This window comes from Trachypithecus francoisi, unplaced genomic scaffold (assembly GCF_009764315.1).
Source record: "Trachypithecus francoisi isolate TF-2019V2 unplaced genomic scaffold, Tfra_2.0 Lachesis_group10, whole genome shotgun sequence".
Taxonomy (NCBI): domain Eukaryota; kingdom Metazoa; phylum Chordata; class Mammalia; order Primates; family Cercopithecidae; genus Trachypithecus; species Trachypithecus francoisi.
Window position 1 is genome coordinate 33391594 of NW_022681455.1, and position 13896 is coordinate 33405489.

At 52.5% G+C, this 13896-nt stretch overlaps 2 protein-coding genes across 16 annotated transcripts in view; both read left to right on the plus strand.

Annotated features, from left to right (window-relative positions):
* SYNGAP1 (synaptic Ras GTPase activating protein 1) overlaps positions 1-8362 on the plus strand; it is a 33541-nt gene extending 25179 nt beyond the window's left edge. For 8 of the 14 annotated variants that reach the window (XM_033216804.1, XM_033216807.1, XM_033216810.1 and 5 more), the window contains 3 exons: positions 1359-1570; positions 2622-2715; positions 6561-8362. In XM_033216804.1, the coding sequence (XP_033072695.1) occupies positions 1359-1570; positions 2622-2715; positions 6561-6707 (453 nt within the window). In that variant the 3' untranslated portion in view covers positions 6708-8362. Of the gene's footprint in view, positions 1-1358; positions 1571-2621; positions 2716-3585; positions 3682-5762; positions 5869-6560 lie in introns of those variants that run through there. The other 6 variants (XM_033216806.1, XM_033216808.1, XR_004438655.1 and 3 more) reach the window with 5 other exon arrangements.
* A 1362-nt stretch (positions 8363-9724) lies between these two features.
* Positions 9725-12718, plus strand: ZBTB9 (zinc finger and BTB domain containing 9). 2 transcript variants are annotated; one of them, XM_033216818.1, is made up of 2 exons: positions 9725-9953; positions 10198-12718. In XM_033216818.1, exon 2 carries the CDS (start codon positions 10269-10271, stop codon positions 11688-11690), a length of 1422 nt encoding a protein of 473 aa, XP_033072709.1. In that variant the 5' UTR covers positions 9725-9953; positions 10198-10268; the 3' UTR covers positions 11691-12718. The 2 variants fall into 2 exon arrangements, with proteins under 2 accessions (XP_033072709.1, XP_033072708.1); XM_033216817.1 differs by having other exon boundaries at positions 9740-10018.
* Positions 12719-13896: the final 1178 nt, after the last annotated feature.

Here is a 13896-nt window from a genome sequence, read left to right on the forward strand (position 1 = left end):
GTCATATATTAAGAACATATGACCCTAACATGGGGAAGTGGTTTTTGAGCATAGGAAATGTGGGGACTGACTCAAATGGGCTTGACCAACAAATTTAATGAGAATTAAGCCCTAATATTAGCCCCAACGCAGCCACCGTAGGAAGTTAATTCACATCTCTCCTCTGCATGTAGAAGGGTTGGTGATGCATGTATGTGTCCTCTTCAGAGAATGAGGAAATAGTCTTTTGAATCATTTTTTTTCTGTTCTGTGCTTCAGATGAGGAAACCTTGTTGAGAAAGGCTGTAGACTAGCAGTATCCAATATAACTTTCTGCAGTGATGAAATGTTCTGTAATCTGTACTGTTGGGGACATGTGGCTAGTTGTGATTCAGGAACTGAATTTTTAGCCCTATTTAATTTTAATTTTGTAATTTTTTTTAGACAGGGTTTTGCTCTGTCACCCAGGCTGGAGTGCAGTGGTGCAAATGTGGCTTGCTGCAACCTCTGCCTCCTGGGCTCAAGGCATCCTCCCACCTCAGCCCCCTGAGTAGCTAGGACTACAGGGTCGTGCTACCATGCCCGGCTAGTTTTTCTTTCTTTCCTTTTCTTTTTTTTTCTTTTTTTTCCTTCTTTTTTTTTTTTTTGTAGAGACGGGGTTTTGCCATGTTGCCCAGGCTGGTCTAGAACTTGTGAGCTCAAGTGATCTACATGCTTCAGCCTCCCAAAATGCTGGGATTACAAGTGTTGAGCTACCGTGCCTGGCCTAAATTTTAAATAACTACATGTGGGCTGGTGGCTCTTACATTAGACAGCATAGCTGTAAACTCTAGAGCCAATAGGGCAGATAAAATGACTCTTCTGAACTCTTCCAGCTCTGGAATTCCTAGATTCTCAGTCTAGAATTCACTTGTAGACCCCCTATCCTTGGCTCTTTAACAGAGCCAAAGAGAGGGTCACATGGAGGACAGCACCTGCCTTTCCCCCATCAATTGCCTTTTCTTCCTGTGTCCTAGCATGTGTTCTGGAGCCTGGCTTGGGGCTGAAGAGTCACCCTATTTTTAATTTCTGAGCACAGTTACTCAAGGTGTGCTTGTGAATCTAGGTTTCTGTGTGGGTCTTCATGAAGTGCCATACATAGACCTCAGGGTGTGGGAGTCTGTGACCTTGCTCTATTTTGAGGAAGCCTCAGCACCATGGCAGGGTCTTCTCAAAAGCAGGTGTGTGGATATGATCCACAGGCAGGGAGGGGGTTGGGGAAGGCAGCTGGATGTCCCTCACCATGCAGTGGCTGTGCTCGGCAGACGGGGATGGAGGCTGGGTGGTGGGCTTGGGGTGGGGCGCCCCTCACAGTGCGGGGTCGTGTGCCCGGCGGGCAGGTGAAGGAGTACGAGGAGGAGATTCATTCACTGAAAGAGCGGCTGCACATGTCCAACCGGAAGCTGGAAGAGTATGAGCGGAGGCTGCTGTCCCAGGAAGAACAGACCAGCAAAATCCTGATGCAGTATCAGGCCCGACTGGAGCAGAGTGAGAAGAGGCTAAGGCAGCAGCAGGCAGAGAAGGATTCGCAGATCAAGAGCATCATTGGCAGGTGAGGGGCGGCCTGGGGAGGGGGTTGTGAGGGAGAGCCTGAGGCTGAAGAGAGCAAGTGGGCGAGCGACTACTGACTCCCATCCCAAACTCAGGAGCCCACCAGGAGAGCCCACCACTCTCCTCCCCGGGAAGCCACCCACTCACTATCACCAGATGGAGAGAAACCACAACCTGCTTAGTGCATTAAATATCCCTTTACTAAACCCTGACCTCTCTTCTGATAGAGTAGCTTCGGAAGCCCTTGGAAAATGTACCTGTTCCTGTCCAACCATCACTGCATTTGCATTCACTCTAGGCCAGGACTCCCCACTGGTTATTCTCAACTTAACCTGTGATGTTAACCTAAGCAGGGCTCCCTAGCCAGAGTATCCCCTGCCCTTCCTGGGCAGACCCTCCCTCTCTAGCCTTGGAAAGGTGTTCTGTTAGAAAGGGTCTTTTAGCCTGTGTATGTTTTCAGCTGCTCCAGCAAGCCCTGGGCTCCAAAGAGGGTATCCTCAGCAAAGAGGTCAATTATCTTCAGAGTGGTGGGGTTGTGGGGGGGGGGGGGTGCCCCTGGGCCCCACTCCAAGCAGAGCCACCTCCATTTTGATCCATTCTAAATGTATTTTATGTAAGATTTAATTAGAAGAAAAGGACTTCTTGAAATATTTTTTGAAAACCACTGCTCTAATTGATATCCTTTATGAGAAATCACTTTGAGGATCTTCACAGTGAGGTGACATGGGGGATGCAGAAGCCAGGTCCTCAGCCATGGAAGGTCTGGGGAAGGGGCACTACTGTCCTGATTGGGAAGATGGAGGCCTGGAGGTGTCTGGATGGTAGAAGTCTTTGAGGCACAGAAAGCTGCCTTAGCAGGGAGGTGTAAGGGTTCCTGGGAGGAAGGTGGAGAGCATGATCCTGAGTAACAGGGAATCTTGTGTCATGGCAATGGAGGGACTCTGATTCTAAGGGATAAGGATGCCTGAGGCTTTTCCAGAGAGCTGTGGGGTTCCATGGGGAGGCTCTGAGCCTGTGCCCGCCACTAACCCCACTGAAGCCCGTCCCTTCAGGCTGATGCTGGTGGAGGAGGAGCTGCGCCGGGACCACCCCGCCATGGCTGAGCCGCTGCCAGAACCCAAGAAGAGGCTGCTCGACGCTCAGGTGGAAATTACAATGTCATTTATCTTCTCTGTGTCCCATCCCCATCCATCCCACTGTCTTTCGTGCACTCACTACACCAGCCACCCAGCCCCATCACCATCTGTCTCTCATAGTCTGCGGTTTGTCCACTGGCTGCTCCTGGCAGCCCCCTAGTGACCCCATCTTCATCCCATCGTCTGTGCCTCTGTCACTCCTAGCAGCGTCAGCCCAACTCCTGTGCCTTCCCATCCGGTCTTCCCACTCCTGTCTGCATCTCGGGACCTTCTCTACCAGAACCTTGGTCTTTCTGCCCCTAGATCCCACCTAGTTCCGTGAACCCCTGCCCCTTCTTTGCCCACTCCTATTCAAGGCATGTTGTTCAGCTTCCTCTGAGCTCTTGGGCCAGAGGGCTAGAAGCTGCTATTTTCTGGAAAAGAGCACAGGGCAGTATGATCTGTAGTTTCCCCAGGCCCTGGCTGGTACCCTGAAAACTTGGGGACCCCATCACCTCTGTTCTCTTGGCTCCCCAATTTTCCTGTCTCCTTGGCAGCTCCTGCATAGCTTCCTCTTCCTGACTCTTCAGATCTTGAAGGCCTTCCATCCTTTAACCTCCCTTTTCCCTCAGTATTTAAGTCCAGGCTCCATTTGGCCTCCCTCTGGCCTCCCTCGCACTCTGGCCCTCACACCTTCCCAGCTGCCTGCTGCCCAGCCTCTCTTCTCAAAAGCCAGCTTCTAGGACCTCCCTTCTGCACCCTTACCCCTTGCTTTCCCAAAATTCTGCTCATTTTCCTACCCATACTCCTCTTTCCTCTGCTCTGACTGCTAGGCTCCCCCCGCCTGCCATGCCCCCAACCAAGGCTCCTGACCCCATGACCCCACTCTCTCCCACTGCAGCTCCTCATCAGGTAATTCTCCTGGTTCCGCTTTGGCCACGGGCGGAGGACACAGGGGGAGGTGACTCCGGACCACTGCAGGTTGGTCATGAAGCCCACTCCCTCCAACACCTCCGGAGCCTCTCCCCTCTCACTGCTGCCCTCCACACCCAGAGAACCTCCACAGACTCCAGCCCTCCGACACCTCCTGCACAGACCCATCTCCCAAGACACCACCCAAAGACAGCATTTGCTGCTGCCTCCAGAACTGTCCAACAATACCTTAGCAACACCAAGAGTTGGGCCCTAGATGGGCCCAGCACATTCACAGGTCACATCCACTTCCCTGCAAAACCCACCCCCTCCCAGCCTCCTCCTGACTCTAAGCCCTCCTTTTCCTCTACCTCTCCAGTGTATGTCTGTCACCCCCCATTTCACCAGAGTGTCCTTAGGGGCTGGGGGTGGGTTTGTTAATGGGGTGGAGGTGATGATGGGTTGGAGGACCTTGGCTATAGGGGCTGTGCTGACTGCAGCAGGTAGGTTGGGTTTTCCTCTTCCTTCCCTAACATTGGTTCTCTACCCTCCTTTCCACTCCTCACCTGATTCTCCCTCTTCCTCCTCCTCACATCTGTGAGGCAGAAGGCATCTGGAGCTCATATTGGCCCCCGTTGGGTGGGAATTAGGAGTGGGTAATTAACTCACGGAGACTTGGGATACCCTGGAAAAAATGCTATTGAGATGTCCTGACATTAGGCAGGATGGATGGAACAAGAAGGAGCAAGAAAGGAACCTTAGGCAGATGTTAGGACGTGGACTTGACCATGTGGCCTGGGAGTTTAGAAATGGGGAGAGGCATCCTCCTAGATCAGATCGTGGGCTCAGTAGGCATGTTGATTCCCAGGCAGAGGTGCCAGGAACAGCATGGTAAAGAACGTACTCTCAGAGCTCACATCCCCAGGTTGCTGATGCCACTCACTCCCCCTCTCCTGCCATCAAGTGGCCTTGCCGGACACATAACCCTACCTAAAAAGCCAGTAAATGAGAATCTGTCAGCTCTAGACATTATTTCTGAGATGCGATTTTCTTTGGGATTGAGCTGCAGTGGGCAGTGGCTCCTTACACTGTAATTTTAACTCTCTGTCTGCCCAGCCTCTCTGTCAAAGTAGCTGGTGATCTATAAACAGATGCTAAAAGGCACCAGGGGACTTTGCCATTTAAAGGACTCCTGCAGTGAATTCTTTTGTAAAATGGATAATGGCACCCTAATTTATCCACTTTCTAAATTTGGGTCCATGGGGGTGTCCGGGGCATGCTTATGTGCTGTCACCAGCAGACAAACAGGGAATCGAATATGGGGGTTCCTTTCCTGCTCTCCTGCCGTACTCAGGATACCCTACCATAAGTGATTTCCTCTCACTGACTTGCAGAAAATGTGTGAGATACCCAGCAAGCTAAGAAGGCAGTTTTGCTGGGTATCTCATACCCAAGGCTGGGGTTTGGGCAACCTGAGAGGTTAGCTCCTTGATCCTAGGATGGAAGGGAGAGCTTACATAGAAGCTTTTACTTGGAAGGTTTTGTATCCTAAGGTCAGACATAGCTATATTGCCAAGCCTAAATGCCATGTGGCCCAGGAAATAATTTGGATATTTGTTCTAAACCACTTGTGGTAGGTATTGGTCCCTCTGCAACTCAGCCATTAATTAAAAATTAGTTCTGAGCCTGAATTTTAAAAAGCCAAGTGTTGCCCCCAGCCCACACACACACACCCGGATATGTACAGTACAAACCCCAGATAATTACAACAGCCAAAGAAGAGAGAAGGAAGTGAATTTCCCAGCCAGAAGTGTAGGGAAATTCAGATGGCTTTCTTTTCTCCCAGCAGAGGAACAGAACTAAGGGCAGGAACCAGGAGTTGGTCCAGCAGCTATAGGAGGTGATGAGAGTAGGACCAGGGGTAGGAGTTGGGTCTGGTACCCCTCACCCTCTAATTGGGAGCCCAGGGAGAAGGACTGAAAAGAAGATGGGGGTGGAAAAGAATAAAGCTGGCTTCTGCTTCCCAGGGATGCGGAGATTGGGGCATGCTGTGTCTGCAGAAGCTCCTAGTCATTTCTGCCATAATTGTGAGAGAGAGGGGCAGCCCTCCCATAAGATTTTTCCCTTCCCATATCACTTCCCTGAATCCCCTTCCTCTCCCCCCAGTACAGTTAAACCTCTCTCTAATTTGGAATGTTATATTTGAGACGATGGCCACTGTGAATAAGTGACAAAACTGAATGACAGTGTCTATTTAATGAAATGCATGTCTTCAAAATATATACAGTAAGTAGAACTTGATGAACAAGGCTTTTTCCACTCCCCAGGGAGCATGCATTAATGAAGAGATATGAGTCAAAAGTCTGTTTTCTGGTATGGGTTAAATATCCCCTCCTACAGACATATTTCCACCACTAATTTGCTTAGTACACCTTTTCTTCACAGATAAAGGAAACTCAAGCTCAGTTTTTGTTCAAATTACGAAGAAATTCCAAATCCACAGGGGTTTGGATTAATGAGGTTTTGCTGTACTGCCTCCCCTTATTCCTCAACATGAAGTTCCCCACCTCGGATTGGGGATGGGTGGGAGGGGGTTTCAAGAGGAGGAGGGTGGAATGGGCAGGCATATACATAGGTGAAGCCAGAGAAGGGTTAGGTTGGGGGTGCGGTGGGAACTTCCTGCTTTGATCTGGTTTCCTGGTGTGACACTCTGGGTTAAAGGCTTGAAGGCCCCTGTTAGGAGTCTGGGGTGAGATTCTCTTCTCTCTGATCCCAGAGGACGTTAACTTCTACTGCAGGTGAGAAACAAAATAGGAGGATGGTGGGGACTGTCCTGGGAGGAGGAGGTGGTCCATGGCTTGTGGTGTGGGCTGGCTATAGGGGAGGCCACTGCTAGGGGACTGGCATCCAGGCCCCCTTGAAGCGTCTCAATAAGTCCGCGCTCTCCTTTTTGGTGTCTTGCAGGAGAGGCAGCTTCCCCCCTTGGGTCCAACAAACCCGCGTGTGACGCTGGCCCCACCATGGAACGGCCTGGCCCCCCCAGCCCCACCACCCCCACCCCGGCTGCAGATTACGGAGAACGGCGAGTTCCGAAACACCGCAGACCACTAGCCCACCCAGCATCACAGACCTTCTCTTCCTTTCCTGTGCACCCCACCCTGTAACAGCACCAACCACCAGGACTGGACATCACCGAGGAACAGCGGGATTGCCTCCCCGAATGCCTCCCTGGGAGGCACACTGATTGCCCACCCCCCCCCCCCCCCCACTGCACCATTTCCAGGAGGGAGAGCGGGGACCCTCAGCCGCCCCCTTTTCCTTCCCATTGGGGTGCTGCCCTCTCTTTGACCCCCAGGGACCCTTGCCCCAGGACACCGCCTACCCCACACAGACCCCTTCACTCCGGGGTGCTATCCCCATCCTCTGCCTCATCGTTCCCCTGAGCACTGGGGGACAGACCCTCACCCCCACCCTGGGGGTGTGGCACCTCCAAACTTTCAACTTCAGGGTGATTTTTTTAGCAGTAACCAGAGCTGACAATCTAACTCCCCTCCACCGCCCCATTTTGGCCTCCCCTGCCCCCCTTGTTATGGGGAGGGGACCCCAGGTGAGGGGGCCCTATTACCCCTTGATTTCTCAGGAGCGTCTGGGGGGGCTCAGCACGCACAAACTCCTTCTCCTCCTACCCCTCTTAAATTTACTCCCTCCCCACCCAGAACCCAGATGGGGTGGAGGGGGCCACCGGGGCAGGGAGGGGGCGGCAAGGGGGGAATGGGAGTTGTCTCCCCTTCTCCCCACACCTGATCTGCTCTCGGCTGGTCCCAGAGCGGGGTGAGGGGGCTTATGCCCCCCCCTCCCCCAGTGTGTTGGGTGGGGTGGAATTGAGGTTAGGGTGAGGGGTCAGGGTTTAGGAGGGTGTGTATGTTGGGAGGACAGGCTAGTTGATCTGTCCTACTCTGACACACAGTCCCCCCTGCCGCTCCCTTCTCTCTTCTTGGTCTCTACTCCCAGGGGGAGGGGGGAACTTACTCTAGGAAAAGCCATGTCTCTCTCCCCCGGGGTGGGGGGACCTGTGTTGGAGGAGGGGTGTTGGGGGGCCCCCTTCCATGACTCTGTCCCCTGGGGGAGGTAGGACGGGGCTGGGCTTCCCTCTCATCCTCCCCCTCCCAATCTCCTTCCACCTCCCTCCCTCCCGCCAGCTCCGCAATTTTTCGGTGTTTCTCTGTACATAGTTCTCTGGCGGGATAGGGGAGGTAGGATGGATGGGGTTTGGGGTGGGTAGGCCATGGGAGGGGAGAAGCCCCTCCTTGGCACCCCCTCTTCCCTGACTGCTGTCCCCTACCCAGCCTTGCCCCCTTCATCCTTTTGCGTTTGGTATTGAGACTCTCCTAGACTCTACTCCTCTTTCTTTTGTATGGACAGTTTCCCTTCAGTCCCATCTCCCTACACATACACCCAGCCGGGGCCAAATTTATACTTATATAAAAGTTGTAAATATGTGAAATTTTATCCCTGTGCCCTTTCCCCACCTCAGGCCCTAGCCCTGGATCCTCCCCAACCTTCCTTCTCTCTTCTTTGGCTGTTGTAATTATCTGGGGTTTGTACTGTACATATCCGGGGTGTGTGTGTGTGGGCTGGGGGCAACCCTTCTGTACAGAGCTTCCTGGCCCCCTCCCCCCCCCCTCTGCTTCCCTCCCCACCCACCACCTTAAGGGTAGGGAGATGCTCTTCCTACCTGTTTTATTTTGTTTTCTCGTTCTCCCTCCCCACCCACCACCTTAAGGGTAGGGAGATGCTCTTCCTACCTGTTTTATTTTGTTTTCTCGTTCTCCCTCCCCACCCCACTCCCAGCCTTATCTATCCCCCCTTGCTGTCCCCTTTTCTCCCCTCCCAGCCCCATTTCCTTTTTTTCTGGAGTGTGTGGTGAAACAGAAAAAAACATGTTTAATAAACGGAGATTGTTCTTTTATCGCTGTGCCGACTTTCTTAGGCAGGGCTCTCCAGACAGACCTGTATGGTGGTAAGATCTGCTTTCTGAAAGGAAGCTGACAGCCTGAGAGGAAAACCGTACATCCCCACCTGATGCCACACTGTCCTCATAAAATGTCACTCTCCCCTCCCAATGAGATTTTTTATATTTTAGAGCAGGAGTTTTGCACTGGCCAAACTTCTTCAATCTAACTCTCCCCTCACCACTGTGTCACTTAGTCCGAGGCCAGGAACAGCGGCGTTATCTGATAAAAGAGTTCATGTATATATCCACATTTATCTCTTTTAGTGGCTCAAGCCTGTAATCCCAGCTCTTTGGGAGGCCGAGACGGGCGGATCACGAGGTCAGGAGATCGAGACCATCCTGGCTAACACGGTGAAACCCCGTCTCTACTAAAAAATACAAAAATCTAGCCGGGCGAGGTGGCGGGCGCCTGTAGTCCCAGCTACTCGGGAGGCTGAGACAGGAGAATGGCGTAAACCCGGGAGGCGGAGCTTGCAGTGAGCTGAGATCCGGCCACTGCACTCCAGCCCGGGCGACAGAGCGAGACTCCGTCTCAAAAAAATAAAAAATAAAATAAAAATAAAAATCACCTAGAAATAAGGTTTCTTTAATTGCTGATTTAAATGGTCCCGTGCAGAACAGAGGAAAGAACCTGCCTAGTTCCTTAGCAAATCTGAGTTCCAGTCCCAGGTCCACTACTATGAACTGAGTGACGCTTCCAGCCCGTTGCCCCCGCCTGGAAACTGAGGACGGCAACCCCCATGCTCGCAGGGCCGGTGGGAGGACACAAGGTGATGTGGGCAAGTGCCAGGCCCACATGGTAAGTGCCCACCTAATCTCGCCCCTCTCAGGACCTACCAGGGGCGGGTGCTACACTTAATCACCGGGAAACGCAGCTTTCCGGGGCGGCTGACGGCCCGCCCCCTCCGACCGGGCTGTTCTCTCCTGGGACCTGGCTCTCGGTCCTCTGTAGTGGCGAGGACTTCGGCAGCTACCCCGGACGCCCGACGCGCTGGCACCCTGGGCCAGCGCCCTCCTACTAGCACCGCCCTCCTGGTCTGCGGTAGCCAATCAACACGAGGCTTGTAGGCTGCCCTTCCTCGATTGGCTACGCCTCTAGCTCCGCCCGCCGCACTTCGCGACGGCGTCCGGCGGGGAGGCGGCGGCTTCCGGCCCGGGACGGAGCTGTAGCGGCACTGTAGCTGCGAGGGCAGCGCCGCGTGTGTAACGGCGGGGGCGTGTCGGCGGGAAAGACAGCCGGGCCGGGACTCACGGTGTCCGGGTGACCGCGGTTTCCCGGGAGCAGGCCTCTGTGGGCACTGTGAGGCGGAACGGATTGGCGGGGCAGGAGCTGTTCTGGGCAGGTGAAGGCAGGCTCGTGGCTGGACCTCCTTCGCATCTTCCACAGGGGCTGGAAGTTACAACCCCGGTTGGTGTCTGGTGGTGGTGGTGGTTTGTTTTTGCTTTCTTGGTGTGCGGGACTGATGTGCAGAAACCGCCACGGACTTAAAAGTTTCCAGTTATTGCTCGTGGGGGGAGGAGGTTGTTTGAAGAGATGTGACTCCCTTTATCCAGGGCTTCTGTGACCTCCATCTTTTTCCTCTGCAGCCTTCATCCCGCGTGGAGTCTACCCTCAGGCCCCTCTCCTCTTCCCAATTCTTCTCACCTTCGAGGAGGCCATGGAAACCCCAACGCCTTTGCCGCCCGTATCCGCCTCCCCGACCTGCAACCCAGCCCCACGGACAATCCAGATCGAGTTCCCGCAGCATAGCTCATCGCTACTGGAATCTCTGAACCGCCACAGGCTAGAGGGGAAGTTCTGTGATGTGTCCCTCCTGGTGCAGGGCCGGGAACTTAGGGCTCATAAAGCAGTGTTGGCTGCTGCCTCTCCTTACTTCCATGACAAGCTGCTTCTGGGGGATGCACCTCGTCTCACTCTGCCTAGTGTCATTGAAGCCGATGCCTTCGAAGGGCTGCTCCAGCTCATTTATTCAGGGCGTCTCCGCCTGCCACTGGATGCTCTTCCTGCTCATCTCCTTGTGGCCAGTGGCCTTCAAATGTGGCAAGTGGTAGATCAGTGCTCAGAGATTCTTAGAGAATTAGAAACTTCAGGTGGTGGAATTTCAGCCCGTGGAGCAAACTCCTACCATGCCCTTCTTTCCACTACATCCTCTACAGGAGGCTGGTGCATTCGCTCTTCGCCTTTCCAGACGCCAGTACAGTCCTCTGCTTCCACTGAAAGCCCTGCTTCCACTGAGAGCCCTGTGGGAGGGGAGGGAAGTGAACTGGGAGAAGTGCTGCAAATTCAGGTAGAAGAAGAGGAGGAGGAGGAAGAAGATGATGATGAGGACCAGGGGTCAGCCACACTCTCTCAGACTCCTCAGCCCCAGAGAGTATCAGGGGTTTTTCCCCGTCCTCATGGACCCCACCCACTGCCCGTGACTGCTACTCCCCGAAAGCTTCCAGAGGGTGAGAGTGCACCAGTTGAGCTTCCTGCCCCTCCTACTGCACTGCCCCCCAAAATCTTCTACATTAAGCAGGAACCCTTCGAGCCTAAGGAGGAGATATCAGGAAGTGGAACTCAGCCTGGAGGAGCAAAGGAGGAAACCAAAGTGTTTTCTGGAGGGGACACTGAAGGGAATGGGGAGCTAGGGTTCTTGTTGCCTTCAGGGGCAGGGCCAACATCTGGGGGAGGGGGTCCATCCTGGAAACCAGTGGATCTTCATGGGAATGAAATCCTGTCAGGGGGAGGAGGACCTGGGGGAGCAGGCCAGGCCGTGCATGGGCCTGTGAAGCTAGGGGGGACACCCCCTGCAGATGGAAAACGCTTTGGTTGCCTGTGTGGGAAGCGGTTTGCAGTGAAGCCAAAGCGTGACCGGCACATCATGCTGACCTTCAGCCTTCGGCCTTTTGGCTGTGGCATTTGCAACAAGCGCTTCAAGCTGAAGCACCATCTGACAGAGCACATGAAGACCCATGCTGGAGCCCTGCATGCCTGTCCCCACTGTGGCCGTCGGTTCCGAGTCCATGCCTGTTTTCTCCGCCACCGGGACCTGTGCAAGGGCCAGGGCTGGGCCACTGCCCACTGGACTTACAAATGACTGCTGAGGCTATATACTAGCTTCTAGAACGAAATAACCACTGCTGCTGATGGATACTTTTCCCTCACTACCATGGCACACCAGTCATGGATCTTGTAATCATGCCAAGAGAATAGATACATTGATACATTATGGACCTCTTGTTCTTAGATATGGGCCTCTCAGCCTGGCAGATGTGGAAACTCAAATTTCTCATCCCACTCCAGGTTTTGGCTAGCCAACCCTGCAGGAAAGCGGTTTATAGGCCATTCATACTTAAGTTGATCACTTGCCCATGGTGGACATTTTTGTAGTGGTGATGTCCATTAAGGAAACCAGATTTTCAGTTATTCAGTGAGAGAAGAATTAAAGCAAAAGACAGTGGTAAATGTTTTATTCCGTCTCCATGAGGAATTAAAGGAGTTGGTCTCCACCTAGAGATACATTTGATTTAGAGCTCGAGTAATTCAGAGGCTAAGCTCTAAACTTTTTTCTCTCATTGCTGGAATGATTTAAGCAGAATTCCTTTTGTGTACTTTTAAAATTGTATCTTTCCAGGAGCCCCTCAGATTGTACCTTGCTTTCTCACCAGTAGACACCTTTTTGACACTTTTTTAATGTTGTAGTTGCACTTTAACAAGTTGAGCATTCCATGTTTCATTCTTAGAACCTTCTTTAATAGAGGGTAGTCCCTCAACAGCCTGTGCCTCTGGTCTACCTTTGACCACCACTGATAACTCATATATTGGTCACAATGACTGGAATGTGACTAGTGATCTCAGGAGATGGCACTGTCCTAAAGTGCTCTCAGGGTGGCACCACTGCTCTCTGAACAAGTTGCCTTGGTCAGAGAGACTCAGGTTTGGGACAGCACAAGCTGAAGGCTGGCGAGTAACTTGCATAATAGGACCATATCTCTTCCTTTCCCATCCCACCCACATATGATAGACAGCCCCTCAGTGGAGATATGGAGAGGATAGATATTGGAATCGGGTGTGGGACTTGCAGTTACTTAAAATTTTTGAATAAACTGTGCCCTGAAGCCTAAACTGACAGTGGACTGGATTGAGTAATTTGTGTGGGAGAGAATGTGAGAACGGAGCTGCAGAGCCTTGGGTGTGTTCTTTGGGTGGCTAGGTTATGTTGATGGGGAAGGAATGGAATGGTTTCACACTGGTGCCAAGAACACTCTTCTGGACTTAGGCCCTAACCTGTTACCTAATAACCTTGAGTAGGTTGCCTTACTTTTTTTTTTTTTTTTTGAGACAGTCTCACTCTGTCCCCCAGGCTGGAGTGCAGTGGCACAATCGCAGGCTCACTGCAACCTCTGCCTCCCGGGTCCAAGCGATTGTCCTGCCTCAGCCTCCTGAGTAGCTGGGGTTACAGGCACCCGCCACCACGCCTGGCTAATTTTTTTGTATTTTTAGTAGAGATGGGGTTTCACTGGGTTAGCCAGGATGGTCTCAATCTCCTGACCTCATGATCTGCCCGCCTCAGCCTCCCAAAGTACTGGGATTACAGGCGTGAGCCATTGCGCCTGGTCTGCCTTACCTTTTAAAATCTAAACTAGCACTTTTTTTGGTAGGGTGGTGTGGACCACCTAACTGGTTTTGTTTTCCTTTTTAGAAGAGGTTGGCTCACATTATCTTTTTATTATTATTTGTTTATTTACTTTTTGAGATGGAGTTTTGCTCTGTCGCCTAGGCTGGAGTACAGTGACATGATCTTGGCTCACTGCAACCTCTGCCTCCTGGGTTCAAGCGATTCTCCTGCCTAAGCCTCCCAAGTAGCTGGGACTACAGGTGTGTGCCACCACGCCCGGCTAATTTTGTATTTTTAGGAGTGACAGGGTTTCACCATGTTGGCCAGGCTGGTCTTGAACTCCTGACCTCAGGTGATCTGCCCACCTGGGCCTCCCAAAGTGCTGGGATTACAGGCCTGAGCCACTGCACCCAGTCTGTTATTATTATTTTAGAGACAAGGTCTCACTGTGTTGCCCAGGCTGGTCTTGAACTCCTGAGCTCAAGTGATACTTCTGCCTTAGCCGCCCAAAGTGCTGGGATTACAGGCCTGAGCCACTGCACCTGGCTGGTTCACATGATCTTTATAATATTCCCCAACTTCCTGTATTCTGTATGTTTGGATGGTTGTTCTACAAACATTCAGTACAAAGCACTATGCTAAACCCTGATTAATACACTGCCTTCAAAGGGTTCACAGGTATTAC